General features: G+C 37.8%; 1 protein-coding gene across 1 annotated transcript in view; it reads left to right on the top strand.

The window, feature by feature from the left end:
- Positions 1-16,077, top strand: part of LOC127790506 (telomere repeat-binding factor 4-like) — a 43,961-nt gene that overhangs the window by 18,861 nt on the left and 9,023 nt on the right. Inside the window, exon 3 of the mRNA XM_052320049.1 lies at positions 8,924-9,008. Within this exon, the coding sequence (XP_052176009.1) occupies positions 8,924-9,008 (85 nt within the window). The remainder of the gene's footprint in view (positions 1-8,923; positions 9,009-16,077) is intronic.

Raw genomic sequence — 16,077 nt, 5'->3', positions numbered from 1 at the left:
TGTATGCTTTGTTCACATACCTAAGATTCATCTGGACAAACTAGACCCTATAGCAAAAAGATGTGTGTTCATCGGATATTCTCCAACCCAAAAAGGCTATAAGTGTTACAACCCTGCTTCACAAAAAATCTATATTTCTAAAGATGTAACCTTCATTGAGTCTCAACCCTTCTTTGACTCTCAGCCTAAGGGGGAGGATAATTAATCTGAAACTAATCCGGACAACCTATTCTCCCTTCCAGAAACAACTACCGATACTGTTCATCAACTACCGAAGCCATCCCAACCTTCCTCTCCTCAGTTCATTCCATTAACAACCTCTTCACTTCATCCAACGAAGCCTGAACCATTAAACCAGTAGTTGTATTCTTCTGACAGGTACAAAGGATCCCCCTTATGTGTACAAGAAAAGATAGCCTAGTGATGGTTCACAATAGACACCAATTGCAGTCCCTGATTCAAGCATGGAAGAACACATACTTGGAGAAACAAATACAAACCAGCCAAAACTAGAATTTATTGATTTGGACCTTTCCAATTGCAATCCGAAAAAGAGTCAGAAATTTCATTAAACATCCCTTAGCCAATTTCCTATCCTATTATCGTCTTTATCCTACCCATAGAAGCTTCTTAACATCCCTAGATTCTATTGTTATTCCAAAATCAGTGGGTGAGTCACTAAAGGATCCAAATTGGAAGGAAGCCATGTTAGGAGAGATGAGGGCTTTGCACAAGAACCAAACGTGGGAATTAGTGTCTCAACCTAAGGTGTAATACCCAAGAATTTCTTGAGGCTATAAATGGAAATTAATGAAAGGTACAAGTGGAATTATCGCAAAAATAAGGCTATAGGACATACTGTCGTAGTCTTAAGTGATCGAATCAACTGGAGGGAGTACCCTGGACCCTAGATAGCCAAGGAAAATGGTATAGTATTGACAAGTAGTACGAATTATGATTTTTATTGATGAAAGAAATTGGATCGGGAACAGTTTTCGGTACAACTGTCGACCGGGCTGAGGAAACCGAATTGACGTAGGAGACATCTGAAAAGTCAACGGAGTGTGTCAAGGACCTATATTTTATGTATAGAACAACCCTTAAGTGATTTCGGGTTGAAAACGAATGGATATAAGGTCAAAACGATCAATCGGGCCTACGTGTAATTTTCTAAATTTGCCCGAGGGAGGTTAAAACGGTAATTTTTCAAGAATTTCGAGGGTCAAATGAGATGTACTAAACTTGTGGGTCTTAGTGGTATAGTTGGATTTATCAGGGGTATCATGGAAAGGATGGAAATGTCATTAGAAGAAAGCAAGGGGTCAAAATGCAATAAAACAAAATCTGGCAATGTGAACACAACAAGCCAAAAAAGGCCGCTGCCTTCTATCGCACCTGGAGCTGTCTCTGGCAATGGGATGGCCACGGTAGGGCCTGGGGGAGGTGCTATACGACGAGGGGTTTCGTATGGGCCAAGGTTTGGCCGGTGATTGGCCAGGAAGTGGCTGGATTTTGCTATAAAAGATGGTGAGGGTTAGCCGAAATTTAGCAAGAAAATCGACCGTGTTTGAAGGTCGGTTGGAATCTGGAGGTGATCCGCTTACCGCCGCCTGTAACGACCCGTTTGGGGCACCTTCGGTGTCCTTTCGGGGGGCGATCGGTGCCGTTGTGATCAAATGGACAAGGGCTTGAAGGGGGTACCCTTCGCTTGTCCATCGGAGCAGTTGCTGGGGTCGGGAAATTGAGGAAGATGATTGGCGCGTGGCTGCACGCGCCATCCTTCACGCGCAGGGCGCGTGTGACAGGGGCAAATTGGTAATTTTCTTTCAGTATTTTTTTTAATTATTTTAGGAATTATCGTGTTAAAATATTTTGGAAAATGCCTGAGGAGATAATTATTTTTGAATTATCGAGGTGAAAAAAGGGGAGAAAATAGAGGAAATTATGGAAAAATTGAGGAAAGTGGATTTTAATGCCTCCTTAATTAAATATGGGGTTTAGGAAGTGATATAGTTCGAGGTTGACTGCAAGTTCAAGTGTTTGTGATTTGGCACGCAAATCGAGGCATTTCACTAGGATCCAGGCGATCTGAATACATTCAGGTGAGTGGTCTGACTCTAGTTTTACCCTTGTTTTGGAAATGTCTTGGTGTGAGTGTAGTGAGTTTGGGTGAGCAATTTTACTGGAACTCGGGATGCTATGCTTATGCGTTTTATTTATGTATTCATGGCATTATTTGCATATTGATCATGTGGTATATTGCATCAACTATTTTTACTTGCAAAAGAGTCGGTGCATGGCGTGTGATTTTCATGTCATCGGGGCATTGATTTTCGTGTCGTTATTGGGTCCGTATGGGACGGAATGGGGTTTTCTTGAGAATGGGACAAGGTTAATCCTGGTGAACGAGTGACACGGTAGGGCACTCGAGAGATTAAGTATGTCGCGGCAAGGTCAACCCCAACGGTGTGTGGAATGGATTTTCCACGGGAGGTTGAGTATGTCAGGGAGATTTCTCAAGTTAGACATGTTGCATGTCGTTTTGTTTTTGTATGCTATGCTCGTATGTCTTTCTTGTATTATGTAAACTGTTTCATGTCGTCACTTAGATGTTTTGTCATCTAACTTGGGTTACGCCCCTGGAACGTTCAATGTTCTAGCCAGTGACTACTACGAGAGCAAGGATATGGTCGGTTGAAGGTCAATGGTGCTTAGATTGATAGTTGTTGTAACCTTTTTGGGGTTTTAGTATGTATTTTAGCTTATGTATGAATAGTGGTACGATAACGTTGTTATCATTTGGTTATCTGTATTACGTATTTTTGTTATGGAAATACTATGTAAGAATCACGGTGTTTGATGTTAATGTATCCGTTGCGTTATGGTATGTCTCGTTTAGTTGTTAAGATTATTGATCTTGTTAAGTTAAACTGGCAAGACTGGGGTTTTCGGGATCCTGTGTGTGCATGAAAAGGTTGTTCATGAAGCACCGCACGTGATGATGTTATTTAAAAAAAAAAAAAAAGGATCCCTGGGAATTTCCTTATAGTGACGCACTCGTGTAAGGCGGGGTGTTACATAAGGGAGTTAGACATGTGGGTTGTAGGTGAATCTTCAATTTAAAGTATAAAGATGATGGTACCCTTGAAAGATACAAGGCAAGGTTAGTTTCCAAGGGCTACACTCAATCCTATAGGATTGATTACCTTGAGACCTTTGCCCCAGTAGCCAAGATGACAACTGTTCGAGTACTAATATCATTACCAGCTAATCTAGGGTGGAAGTTGCAACAATTTGATGTTAAAAATGCATTTTACATGGGGATTTAAAGGAAGAGGTGTTCATGGAATTACCTCCAAGTTTTTCACAGAACAAAGCAGGACAGGTGTACAGGTTGAAGAAGGCATTATATGGACTCAAGCAGTCACCATGAGCCTGGTTTGAGTGATTTTCTATAGCAATGAATACTATGGGCTACCATCAAAGTTGAGGGGACCACATTCTCTTCATCAAATATATAAGAAATAAGGTAACCGCTTTATTGGTTTATGTTGATGATATTATTGTGACGGATAATGATGAAACTGAACAAGAAGGCCTAAAACAAAAGCTTGCTAAGGAATTAGAAATTAAGGACCTTGGAAGACTAAAATACTTCTTAGGGATTGAGGTAGCCTACTCCAAAACATGGATATTCCTATTTCAACGTAAGCTGAGACCGGTCTGCTAGGAGGAAAATGAGCACATATTCTAGTAGATCCAAACATCAAGTTGTTGGAAAATCAATTTAAAGAAGCAATAGATAAAGGGCAGTTCCAAAGATTGGTGGGTAAGTTGATATACCTCTCACATACTAGGCCAAACATAACATTTGCAGTTAGACTAGTAAGTCAATTCATACATAGCCCTAATGAGGAACACATGCAGACAATAAGAAGAATTCTTCATTATCTGAAGGCTACACCAGGCAAAGGTATACTGTTTGCACTAGGAGCTAATCTAAAGGTTCAAGGTTGCACAAATGCAGATTATAGAGGCTTTCTAGTGGATAAACAGTCCACAACTAGATATTGTGTGTTCTTAGGGAGTAATTTGGTGTCTTGGAGGAGTAAAAAACAAGAGGTGGTAGCAAGATTAAGTGCCGAAGCTGAATTCAGGGCTATGGCCCTTGGTGTGTGTGAACTTTTGTGGCTAAAGATAATTCTTAAAGACTTGAAGATTCAAATACAACACCCTATTAAGTTATTATGTGATAACCAACCAGCAATAAATATTCCCCATAACTTGATACAACATGATTGAATCAAGCACATTGAGATTAACAAGTATTTTATTAAAGAAAATTGGAATCTGGATTGCTACATATCTCCTATGTTTCATCTAATCAACATGTGGCAGACATCCTTACTAAATGATTACCCATTAAGCGCTTTGAGGAGCTAGTAAGCAAGCTAAGAATGGTATATATCCATTCACTAGCTTGAGGGGGAGTGTTGAAGAATAAAGAAGTCTTTCAAGCCAAGGAGTCTTTCAAGACAAGAAGACTTGTAGATAATTAGATAATTAGAGTTTAGTGTTTTATTTATCTGTTTTATCTTTTATTTTATCTTTTTTGTTTTATCTCTTCGTTGTAAGTTTAAATAGTGTTGTAATCTAGTCTTAGATGTAAGGAAATATAGATAATAGAGATGTAATCTAGAAGAATTCTTAGGGTATCTCTTGTATAAATATTTTTGCTCATATCAATAAAATTATACGGGAATATCGCTTCCCTTTCTCCTTTTTTTCTACAAATAGGAATAATATCCTAGTCACGTTTGTGACAATGACCAAGAATTGAATGTTTTCACTCCACTTGAGTATAAGCAATTCAAAGTGCTTCAAGGCAATTGTTGAAGATGAATTGACACTATGACACCTAACATATGGGCATTTAAAATTTGAAGCATGAAAGATCTTGAAGGAGAAGAATATGGTGTCCAATTTTCCCAAAGTTGATCACCCCAGCAAGAACTGTGAAGTTTGCATCATAGAAAAACAAAAAAAGTCTTTCTCAAACAAAGGTTAAAGGGCAGCATCTCATTGCCTAGAGTTGGTACACGCAGATGTTTGGGAACTCATTAATCCCACTGCAGTAGGACAAATATAGCATAACATTTGTTGATAATTTTAGTAGCAAAACTTGTGCTTATTTGTTAGAGAAAATAAAAGTTCTTAAGAAATTCAAGGAGTTCAAAAACTTGGTTGAGAAGCAAAGTGGGTGTTAATTGAAGTGGTTGAGGACTAACAATAGATAGGAGTATACCTCACATGAATTTAAAGGTTTTGTAAAGAGAATGACATAGTTCACCTGTTCACTATGCCCTATACACCTTAGAAGAATGGACTCTCAAAAAAGAAGAATAGAACTATACTCAACGTGGTGCGATGCATGCTAATGGAGAGGAAGATGCCAAAAGAATTTTGGGGAGATGTAGTTATGTGTGCAACATACCTACTAAACAGATTTTTCACAAAGACGATTGAGAATGTTACAACTAATGAGGCATGGAGTTTAAGGAAACCAAGAGTTGATAATCTCAAAGTCTTTGGCCGTATTTCTTAGACTAAAGTACTAGAAGAAAATAGGACAAATCTAGAAGACAAGAGCAAAAAATGCATGTTTTGGGGTTATGGTGAGAACTCAAGTGGCTACAAGCTCTATAACCAAATCACTGAAAATGTTGTAGGGTTTAGAGATGTTTAATTTGATGAGAAATAGTTCTTGGATTAGAAAGATGAAAAACAAAAGCAAGTTGTCATGGAAGAAAAGGAAGAGGAAAGTTGCCATCTCAAGCCCAAGATCATCTTGATGTAGGAGAATATAGTACATTCAAAATATCTACAACATCACTCAAAGAATTGAGTTGGATGATGAACTCTCCATGTTCTTCTTATTTGTAGGTTGTGATCCGTTAACATTTGAACAAGCTTTATGGAGAAGATCCATGAAGGAAGAAATACATACTAATTAACAACAAGAACAACACTTACGAACTTGTCACATTTCCCAGTGATCATAAAAAAACCATTGATGTTAAATGGGTATTTAAGACTAAGAGAAATGAAAAAGGAGAGATTGCAAGGTCGGTAGTCAGAGGCTTTAAGAAAAAGTAAGGTGTTAACAATGAAGAAGTGTTAGCTCCAATAGCCCAGCTTGACACAGTTAGATTAATGATCTCTGATACAACCCAAAAGAATTGGAAGCTCTTCCAAATGAATGTGAAGTCAGCTTTCCTAAATGGGTAATTTAAAGAAGAAGTATATGTAAATCAACCCCTCAAATTTATTCCCAAATGGCAAGAAGACAAAGTATATTGGTTGAGAAGAGCTCTATATGGGCTTAAGCAAGTGTTAAGAGCATGGAATCCATAATTGATGCATATTTCACTAAAATTGGGTTTTCCAGATGCCACTGTGAGCATGCCTTATACTTGAAGACAAACTTAAAAGGTGATTTTCAACTTGTCTACAAATATGTAGATGATTAGATCTTCACTGGCAACAATCCCTCCATGATTCAAGAATTCAAAAAGTTGATGGAAAATGAGTTTGAGATGATTGATTTGGGGCTTATGCCTTACTTCTTGGGGATTGAAGTGAAGCAAGATCCCAATAGGATATTTGTGTCATAGTCCAAATATATCCTAGAGGTTCTAAATATGTTCTACATGGAAGATTGTCATTTGGTTGAAACTTCGGTTGAGTGCAGTGTCAAACTGATAAGAGAAGGTGAAGGGAAGTTGGTGAATCCAACCTACTACAAAAGTTTGATTAGGAACCTATGTTACTCAACTTGTACCAAATTTAGTATTCTATTTGGAGTTGGACTAGTAAGCTGATACATGGAGGCACCTAAAAGCTCACATATAATGGCTACAAAAAGGTTTTTGTATTACACTAGTGGGATAGTCGAGAGTGAGATTTATTATTCCTCGTAGAACCTAAAGCTTATTAGGTACAGTGATAGTGATTGGGTTGGAGTCTTTGATGATCGAAAAAGCATTATGGGAAATGTGTTTAATTTTGGAGGAACTATTTTCACATGGTCTTTAATTGAAAAAGTAGTCTATTGTTACTCTTTCAACCTGTGAAGCTGAGTATATTGTAAGTGCGTTATGTGCATGTCACACAATTTGGCTACGGAGATTATTATAGGAGTTAGAGTTGGTTCAAGAAAGTCTAGCAAAATTATATGTTAATAATAAGTCAACCGTTGCTCTAGCTAAGAATCCAATTCATCATGAGAGATTGAAGCATATTGATACTCGATTCTACTTTATCTTAGAACATCAAGGCTATGGAGATTAAGTTGGTGCATGTGAAGATAACTGATCAAATTGTGGATATATTCACTAAGTCGCTAAAGACTAAAGCCTTCTGACATCTTTGTGGTAGCTTAGAGTTATTGAAGGTGCAACTTTAAGGAGGAGAATGTTGGAAGTGACATGGAATTTCAAAAGATAAAAGGAAGAATCTAGAGCGAAGAAGTTAAGAGAGAAAAATGGATTTAATGGAAGACAAAAATTGAAAAGTTCTCTTGGAATCTCAAAGTGATCTTCGGCAATTTCCAAGTAAAAACTTTTACAACTTTCTATGAAGCTTTTGGATTCTCCAAGTAGAATTCAATTTTTTGTAGTCAATAATGTGTCTCTCTTTTGCTTATAAAAGGGCCTAGTACTCAATCATCCAAAAAGAGAACAAAGAAATATAAGAAGCCTTTTTTCCCTCCAAGTTATTCTCTCCTATAACACAATGCACCATCATGCATAAGTGATCAAGAGATGCATAAGAGAAGGGAGCATGTATACAATCCATGAAGATTTTTACCTTTTAATTTAACTTTGTTTATTGTTACTTTATTATAAGAAAGCATGTCATTGTTGTGCTACTTTTGAGGTTGCCCTTCTAGTAGAAATGTCTTGAGAGATTATTTTATAGGTTTTTCTCAACACTTGACCTTAAAATTAAAATGGGTGTCTCCATTGCAAAAAGCTCCCCACTTTGTAAGGGTTAGGAGAGGGTTGTTTTTTGTATGTAGCCTTATCCTAGCTTTACAGAGGTTGTTTCCACAACTTAGGCCTTTTCTATGGATTTACCAATGTGGGCTCATGAACATAATTTGTTCTTTCTGTTTATTAGGTTTAGAACAATTTTGTTTCCAATAATTTATGCTATAAACTTTACCCTTACCCTTTTGTCATAACTTACAATTCCAAGCATTTAGATGGAAGGACATTCTAAAAGGGTGAAAAAAGGCTCCCACAAATTCCTTTTGAATTGATATTTTTGGGTTTCCTTCTCTTTTGTCTTATTGTTGCTAGATTTCAATGTCTGGTTGTTACTCAGAGATGCTCATCAAGAACCCTTTCAACATGGTTTGAAAACACTAAATAAGGTTATATTGTTCTAAGGTGCTTTATCTTGGTTGTTTCTTTATAGTACAACATTTAGAAATATAACGTGGACCATAAAGCTGATTTAATCTTAGGATAGATATTGGTTTCATCATTTGTGTGTTAATATATAAATGTAATTGCGAATAGTATTGGCATATATTTTCTATTGGATTCAAATATAATTCCTGGGGATGTAAGACCTAGAGAAAGTTGAATTAAACTAAATAGACTCATTACAAAGTGGTATTGCAATCAAGGTTACAGTTGGAACTTGGAAGCCCGTTTTGTAGTTGGTAGATCAGTTGACCTTTCTTTTTGTTGATTGCTTCTGTTCTAATTTAGCATATCTTTGTTAACTAGTTATAATTGTTTGAACCTTTCTCTTTTATGTGAAAATTATTTGTGTTCATATATTTGTCCATCTCTTTTCTTCATATTTTCATTGGCTTTTTGCAAGATATCTGAAACTATTCTCTTGTTTCTAGGTACCATGAAATGATCTTTGAAGCACTTTCAGCCATAAAAGATTCAAATGGATGTGATGTTGGTACCATTGTAAATTTTATTGAGGTTAGATGGAGATTTACTGTTATCTTTTTTCGTAGAGACAAATTAATCTCATCATATCTTGAACCACTTATTTTTTACGTTATTTAACTATTAAAGTATGAGATATAAATTGCGGAAAAAGAATCACAGAAAATATTTTTAGAATTTCCATTGTTTAGCTACTTGTATCCATGCCTTCTTGGCATGAGAGTATGATAGTTATTTGTGGTTTAGTTAGGGATAAAACCTAGAATTTCAACATTTTGGATGACTCTATGACAGAAAAGTCCCTGAATCATGTAATACACACCTCCATGCAACCTTGTTTCCCCTAAAATTAACGAGAACCATAGTATTATGAGAAGGTCGAAATCTAAATTATAATTCCTTCAGCTATAGGAAAAGAATAGTGAAGTAGTGATTAAAAAGGCAAAAAACATTCAACTATAACCTACTCGTGCCCTGAGAAACCTTTAGTGGAGGAAAATTATATATAACAAGAGAAAAAGGACATTGCTCTACAAAGGCAAAAGGCATTCAACTACAATCTACTCGCGCCCTGAGAAACCTTTAGTGGAGGAAAATTATATATGACGAGAAAAATGACATTGCTCCCTTTTGACCCATGTGTCTGACACCCTGAATCTAAGTAATAATAACCCATTAAATTAGCAGCACAAAAATGAGGAATATAAATCTTCTTTTTAAGCCAACTCACCATGCAATTATTATTCTCTTATATTGTTGTGATTTCTTTATTAAGAGGAATTTTCTACTTTAATCACATAATTGTGTTACTAGTTTGGAGAACCGATTTGTGTTTCTCATTACACCCATATAGATACTTATAGTGCCTGTTGATATCTTTTTTGATTGAGCTTACTTGTGTTTTATGGAACTCTTGAATATTTAACATCTCTTTTTTTATTTTTCTATTTTTTTATTCGTGTTTGGATAAGATATGCTTCTAATCCATAGAGTCAAATTTACTCCAATACAATTACCCTTAATTAGTTCTTTTCCTTCCTTCCATCTCTCCAGAGAAGAATTAAATGCTAGACAGAATTATCTTATTCTTCTTGGAATAGAAAAGGGGCATATCTGTGTAGAAGTAGTACAACACGAGTGAAACATATCTGTTATGAACCAAAATTTTGGGTATTTCAATCTTTAATACATTACTGTATTATGAGCTGGGGCTAAGGTTTAATGCAAAGGAGGGTTTGCGCCACTACTTAAATGGGCAAAAAAATAAAAACTCTTTGTTTACTTTTTCTGTCTCCATTGTAATGGAACTCTAGTTTTGACTGTTAGAGAATAACATCACATTGCAGTATGCTCTAAGATATTAAGTACTTGAATGTGGAGTAGACATCTTCATGGGTTGAGAGTTTATATAATAAAAATTATGATTTTGTCCCCCTCCCTTAAAAAAAAACCCTTGTGATGAAGCAAAAAATTGTGGGCATGGTATCAAAATCACAATCCGATCCATTTCTCAAGAATTACCTATGCGGTGAATCAAATTAGATCACTTGGAGAAGAGTTAGCAGAATAGAAGATTGTTGAAAAGGTATTGTGAATACTTCCCGTAAAGTTTGATCATGTTGCTGTTGCTTTTGAAGAATTCAAGGATTTATCAAATTATTCCCCGTACATATGAATTGTTGGGATACTTACAATCACATGAGCAACAGTTAAATAAGATAACAGAAGCTTTATTAGTGTTGAGTATAGTGAAGCATCAACTCCAAAAACACTATCGTTTTGATAAGGGATGGAAGGCCAGGTCGCAACCACACATTGGCTGGTCCAAATCATTGTCGTTTTGGAGCCTGTGTGTTTGGATGGCCCAAAATGGCAACCTCCCTCGTCGTTTCATGGCTCGATTGATTCTTCCCTAGCATTTTGTTATTTAGCCTACTGCTATTGAAGCCGTTGATCTGATCCCCAGCGTTTATCTCCACCGTTGATTTGCTTCATTCCATGTCTATTTAGATCCCTCCGATTTCTTGAGATTTGTGCATCGAAAAGCAAGAAAAAAGAACAGTAGTGGTCAGGTTCTTTAGGGTTACTCTTGAGAGATCAGAAGCATTTGATAGATGTGTTATTTATTATCTAAGGCATGGATGACATTGCCTTCGTTTATTTCTTTTTGCAGCAGTACTATGTTGGCAATGGTGATTGTTTGATATAATACTCTTATCATTGTCATCAAGGTGGCACCCCTTGACGTCCTGTATGAGAAGATGAGTTGAGCATTATCCCATGTACCCGAGTGGGAGATTGTTAGAATTGCGATTACATTGGGATAAGTTCCCTAGTGATAAGATAAATGTTATGAATTTGAATTTGTTTCAAATTTATTAACATTTGAATTTTAATAATATAATGGGATAAGTAATTGAAATTTGAATTAGATTCAAATTCCTATAAAGATATGTTTATCTATATATGTGTGATACCTATAAATAGGCATAGAGCCTAATGAAAAATACACGACAATCAGAATAAGTTTTTGATCGTTCACATACTATCTTCGGCATCACCATTCGAGCCTTGGGCGGACAAGGGGTGGACGTATAAAAAAACTTTTATAATTTTCTTCCATGGAAGTTGTTAGGCAAATCACATTCGATTATTCCACTGCGATCCAGGTATTTTACATACTGTTTGCTATTTATTCAAAAAATTCTATAGTGGTATCAGAGCTTTTGTTTATTTGTCTACACCGTTGTGATTGACCATTCGTAGTCACGGTTTTAGTAACTTGTGATATTTTTTTTGTGTGAAATAATTTTTTGGTCTCTTTGTTTGCTATGATCCAGTCACGATTTTTTTTTTTTGTAGCTCGTGATATTTTTTGTGTAAAAATTATTTTCTATCCTCTGCAATACAAACGGGACTGAGGCAGTCGCCAACGACCATGTTTGTCATGGCTGCTAGGCTTGCTGCTCCTCGGCCCATCTCGCATTGGTTGAGGCGTCGTCGATGGCAATCGTGTTTGTCACGACCGGTGGCTGAGGCCATCCCCAGCGGTCGCGTATGTCGCGGCTAGTGGGAGATCCGTCACTGGAGGCTGAAACAACCATGGCTGTGGTCAATGACAACGTGGCCGAGACCCTTTGCCTTCTGCCATGGCCAAAGGTCGGTCGTTTTTTCCCGTCATTGGTGACCGCCATGGTCGCTGCCAGTAGCAAGTCGATGGTCGATTTTTTGTGGGTCTTGGCTCATCGCTGTGAATGCTCCACCATAGCTGATGCCTCTGTCTTCTATTCTCCATCATGGGTTTGACGTGGGTCATCGAACGGCTGCCTCTATAGTCGCCGTTAATGGAAAGAAGATGGCGGCCATGGCTTGATCTGTTCACCATGGCCGCGACTTCTTTTATTTTCTAGAATGCCCGATGAATGATGGTGGCCATTGCGAGCCACCGGTCGGTCGTCGGTCTTCGTGGCCGGCGACGTTAAACGAAGAAGGTGAAAGGGCGATCGGCGGCGGTGGAGGAAGAATGCAGCGGCGGCGGCGACGCATGGTTGCCCAGCAAACCCTATGTGTTGGGGAAAAAGAAGATCCATTGGAGTGATGGGTTGACCCACTGGATTAAATTTGAATTGGGTCAGACCCGATCCATTTGAAGTATCCATGAACAGATCTGGAGAAGGAGATCTGGGCCAATGTTTTTATTCCAATTGGACTGGGCTTGGGCTTGGTTTTGGACTTGGCCATTTGTTTTATTAACAAATTGGATCAACTTTTAATTTAAAATGATTTGGGCTTAATTTTGTATTGGGCCATGTTGTTGGGTTTTTTTTATTTAATTATTTAGATTATACTCTTGGCCCATTAATTAATTAGTTTAATTTTGAGCCTAAAATTATAAATTAAATAATAAATCCATTTTTGAGATAAAAAAATCAGAATTATTTCTTTTAGAAATATTTAATTCTGAATTACTAATTTTTGTAATTAGTAATATTGTTTTCATGACTTTTATTATGCGTTTTAATTTTGTCATGATAATTGTTTGGATTATTCTTTTAGACCATAAATTAATAAGTTTAATTTTGAGTCTAAAATTATAAATAGATGTGAAGTGGCATATTTTTTGCTCAATAGAAATTAACTTAATTAATTATCTGTTGTCTGCAAATATTTAGTTTTATTTGTTTATTGATAATTAATTTCGGTTTAGTACGGATCTTGGGCCTTGTGTGGGTCCTAATATATTGTTGGATATTGTGGATTAGTTCTACATAAACAATTGAGTCATAACATTTTAGTTGTGCATTAAGGGTGATGACTTTGAAACCTGGCAATCTGTTGATCCCGAAGTGCATAATTAAATGTTTGATTTAATTGTTTGTCTTGAACATGTGCATTGAATGTCTTTTTTGTTGTCCCTGATTCAGTGATCAATGGCCACCAGTTCAGTTGTTGGAAGCATGACCAGGATAGATAAGTTGGATGGGTCCAACTACTCCACATGGGAGAAGCAGATTCAATATCTACTTCAGATGGAGAAAGTATGAGACGTTTTGGAGACTTCACATCCTGTGCCACAAGGGGAAACTGTTTCCTTGGCAACACAGTGGGCCTATGACAAATGGCTTGAGAGGGACCGTTATGCTCGTCTTGCGATACTTGTGAGCATGCAGGCTGATCTCATGGGCCAGTTTGAGTCTTGCCAGACTGCCATGGAAATGTGGCATAAGTTGAAGATCACTTTTGGTTAGACATCTGCAACAAAGCTTCGTGCTTTACAATTAAAATTTCAACAGTATGTCAAAGACCCGAGGCACAACATGGATGAGCATTTAAGAGTGATAGGTTCACTTATCAGAGATCTTTAGAGTGCGGGAGTAGCGCTTACTGATGAGCAGCAACTCCTAGGGGTGATCAGATCCTTGCCTGACCTTGAGTGGTCTCAGATGAAGCTCCTTATGACACACAACGAAAATATCAAAACTTTTGATTCACGTCACTTGGAGCTTGAGGCTGTGCGGCAGCTTTTGTAGCCAAGGTCGATAGACGTGAGGGCTTCGGGTCCAAACACAAGAGACAAGGATCGAAGGCATTAGGGCCTACACTTAAGATTGGCAAGAGCAAGAAGGCCAAAAGAGGGGCACATGGAAAGAAAGACTTGTCCAAATTGAAATGCTATAATTGTAAGAAGAAGGGTCACTTCGCTTGGGATTGTCCAGAACTGAAGAAGGTACATTTATCTTCTTATTCCCATTTGATTCATATTTACTCGCATGCATTAGTTGCATACTCACGTCCTGAGTGGATTGCGGATACAAGAGTAACACGACACATAAGTGTTGAGAAAGAAGGGTTTGTGGATTACCACTGGGTGCCAGCGGAAACTCAGTACGTCACGCTTGGGAATGGCACACAAGAAGAAGTTCTTGGTGTTGGTTCGTTCCAGCTCAAGTTGAAGAATGGCAAGATTCTACTCCTGAAGGATGTTATGTATGCTCCTGGAGTCCGGTGTAATCTATTATCAGTAGCATGTTTATTAGGAAAATGTTATTCTTTTCTTTTCTATGATACTGACGTGAACATCTATTTGGATGATACATTATTTGGTGGTGGTTTCTTAGTGGATGGTTTTTTCAAACTTAATTTGGATCATGTTTATGATAACCATTTTATTTCTTTAGTTTCTTCTACTTCTTCTATCATAAATGTTGATTGTGATTTATGGCACAAAAGACTTGGCCATGTTGGTCAAGAAAGGATGGCAAGGCTGGCGAAAGAAGGTCTATTGGGATCTCTCAGTAAAGTGAGACTTACTGTGTGTGAGCCTTACTTAGCTGGTAAGGCCAAGAGGAAACCTTTTGGTAAGGCTTCTCGTGCATCTTGTCATTTGAAGTTAGTACACTTCGACATATGCGGTCCTATGAATGTGAGGGCACATCATGGTGCATCATACTTTATTACCTTCATAGACGATTATTCACGTTTCGGTTATGTGTATCTGATTTCTCATAAGTCAGAAGCTTTAGATTGCTTTAGACCCTTTGTGCATGAGGTTGAAAATCAGATGGAGAAGAGCTTAAAAACTCTCCGAACTAATAGAGGTTGTGAATATCTTTCTGATCAGTTTAAAAGTCTATGTGAGGAAAAAGGTATAGTTCGACACCTAACAATTCTGGGCACTCAGCAACAAAAATGGTGTTGTAGAACGCCGAAATAAGACCTTGTTGGAAATGGTTAGATCGATGTTAGCGCAGGCGAATCTCCCGATTAGTTTCTGGGGAGATACGTTGTTGACTGTAGCCTACATTCTTAACCGTGTTCCAAGCAAGTCCGTGCCTTCTACCCCTTATGAGTTATGGACTGGTAGAAGTCCAAACTTGGATCACTTGCAGCCTTGGGGATCAGTTGGATATGTTTATAGCACGTCCCACAAGTATGGAAAACTTGGACCAAGAGCCAGCAAGAAGGTGTTCATTCGGTATCCTGTTGGTTCAAAAGGATACGTCATGTATGGTGAACATCCTAGTGGGGGTTTGACTGAGATAGAATCTAGGGATGTAGAGTTTCTTGAGGATGAGTTCCCAAGAATTGGTGAGGTTGATAAGGACTCCCAATTGTATGAGTTACAAGAGGAAGTGCCTTTTGTCAGTGGGAGAATTCCTGTAGTTAGTGGGAGTGAACCCATAGACAGTACTTTGGAGACTCAAGTAATTCGACGCAGCTAGCATGGGCTTATCCCTCGTCGTCATTTCAATGATATTGAGGGAAGGGTACATATGTGTGCCATGTTGGATGACACTGAGCCGACTTCTTATGAAGAAGTCTTAACCTCCCCAAATCGAGATCAATGGTTGATCGCTATGAAAGAGGAAATGGACTTGATGGATAAGAACAAGGTGTGGGACCTTGTTGATCTTCCATCGAATAGAAAGGCGATTGGTAACAAGTGGGTCTTGAAAATCAAACATCGAGCTGATGGATCGATCGACAAGTATAAAGCTCGGTTGGTTGCGAAGGGCTACACCCAAATGGAGGGTGTAGATTTCTTAGAGACATTTTCTCTTGTGGTGAGATTTGACTCTATTTGTGTGATTTTAGCCATCGT

This window comes from Diospyros lotus, chromosome 14 (genome assembly GCF_014633365.1).
Source record: "Diospyros lotus cultivar Yz01 chromosome 14, ASM1463336v1, whole genome shotgun sequence".
Lineage (NCBI taxonomy): Eukaryota > Viridiplantae > Streptophyta > Magnoliopsida > Ericales > Ebenaceae > Diospyros > Diospyros lotus.
This window is presented reverse-complemented; position numbering and strand designations above follow the sequence as displayed.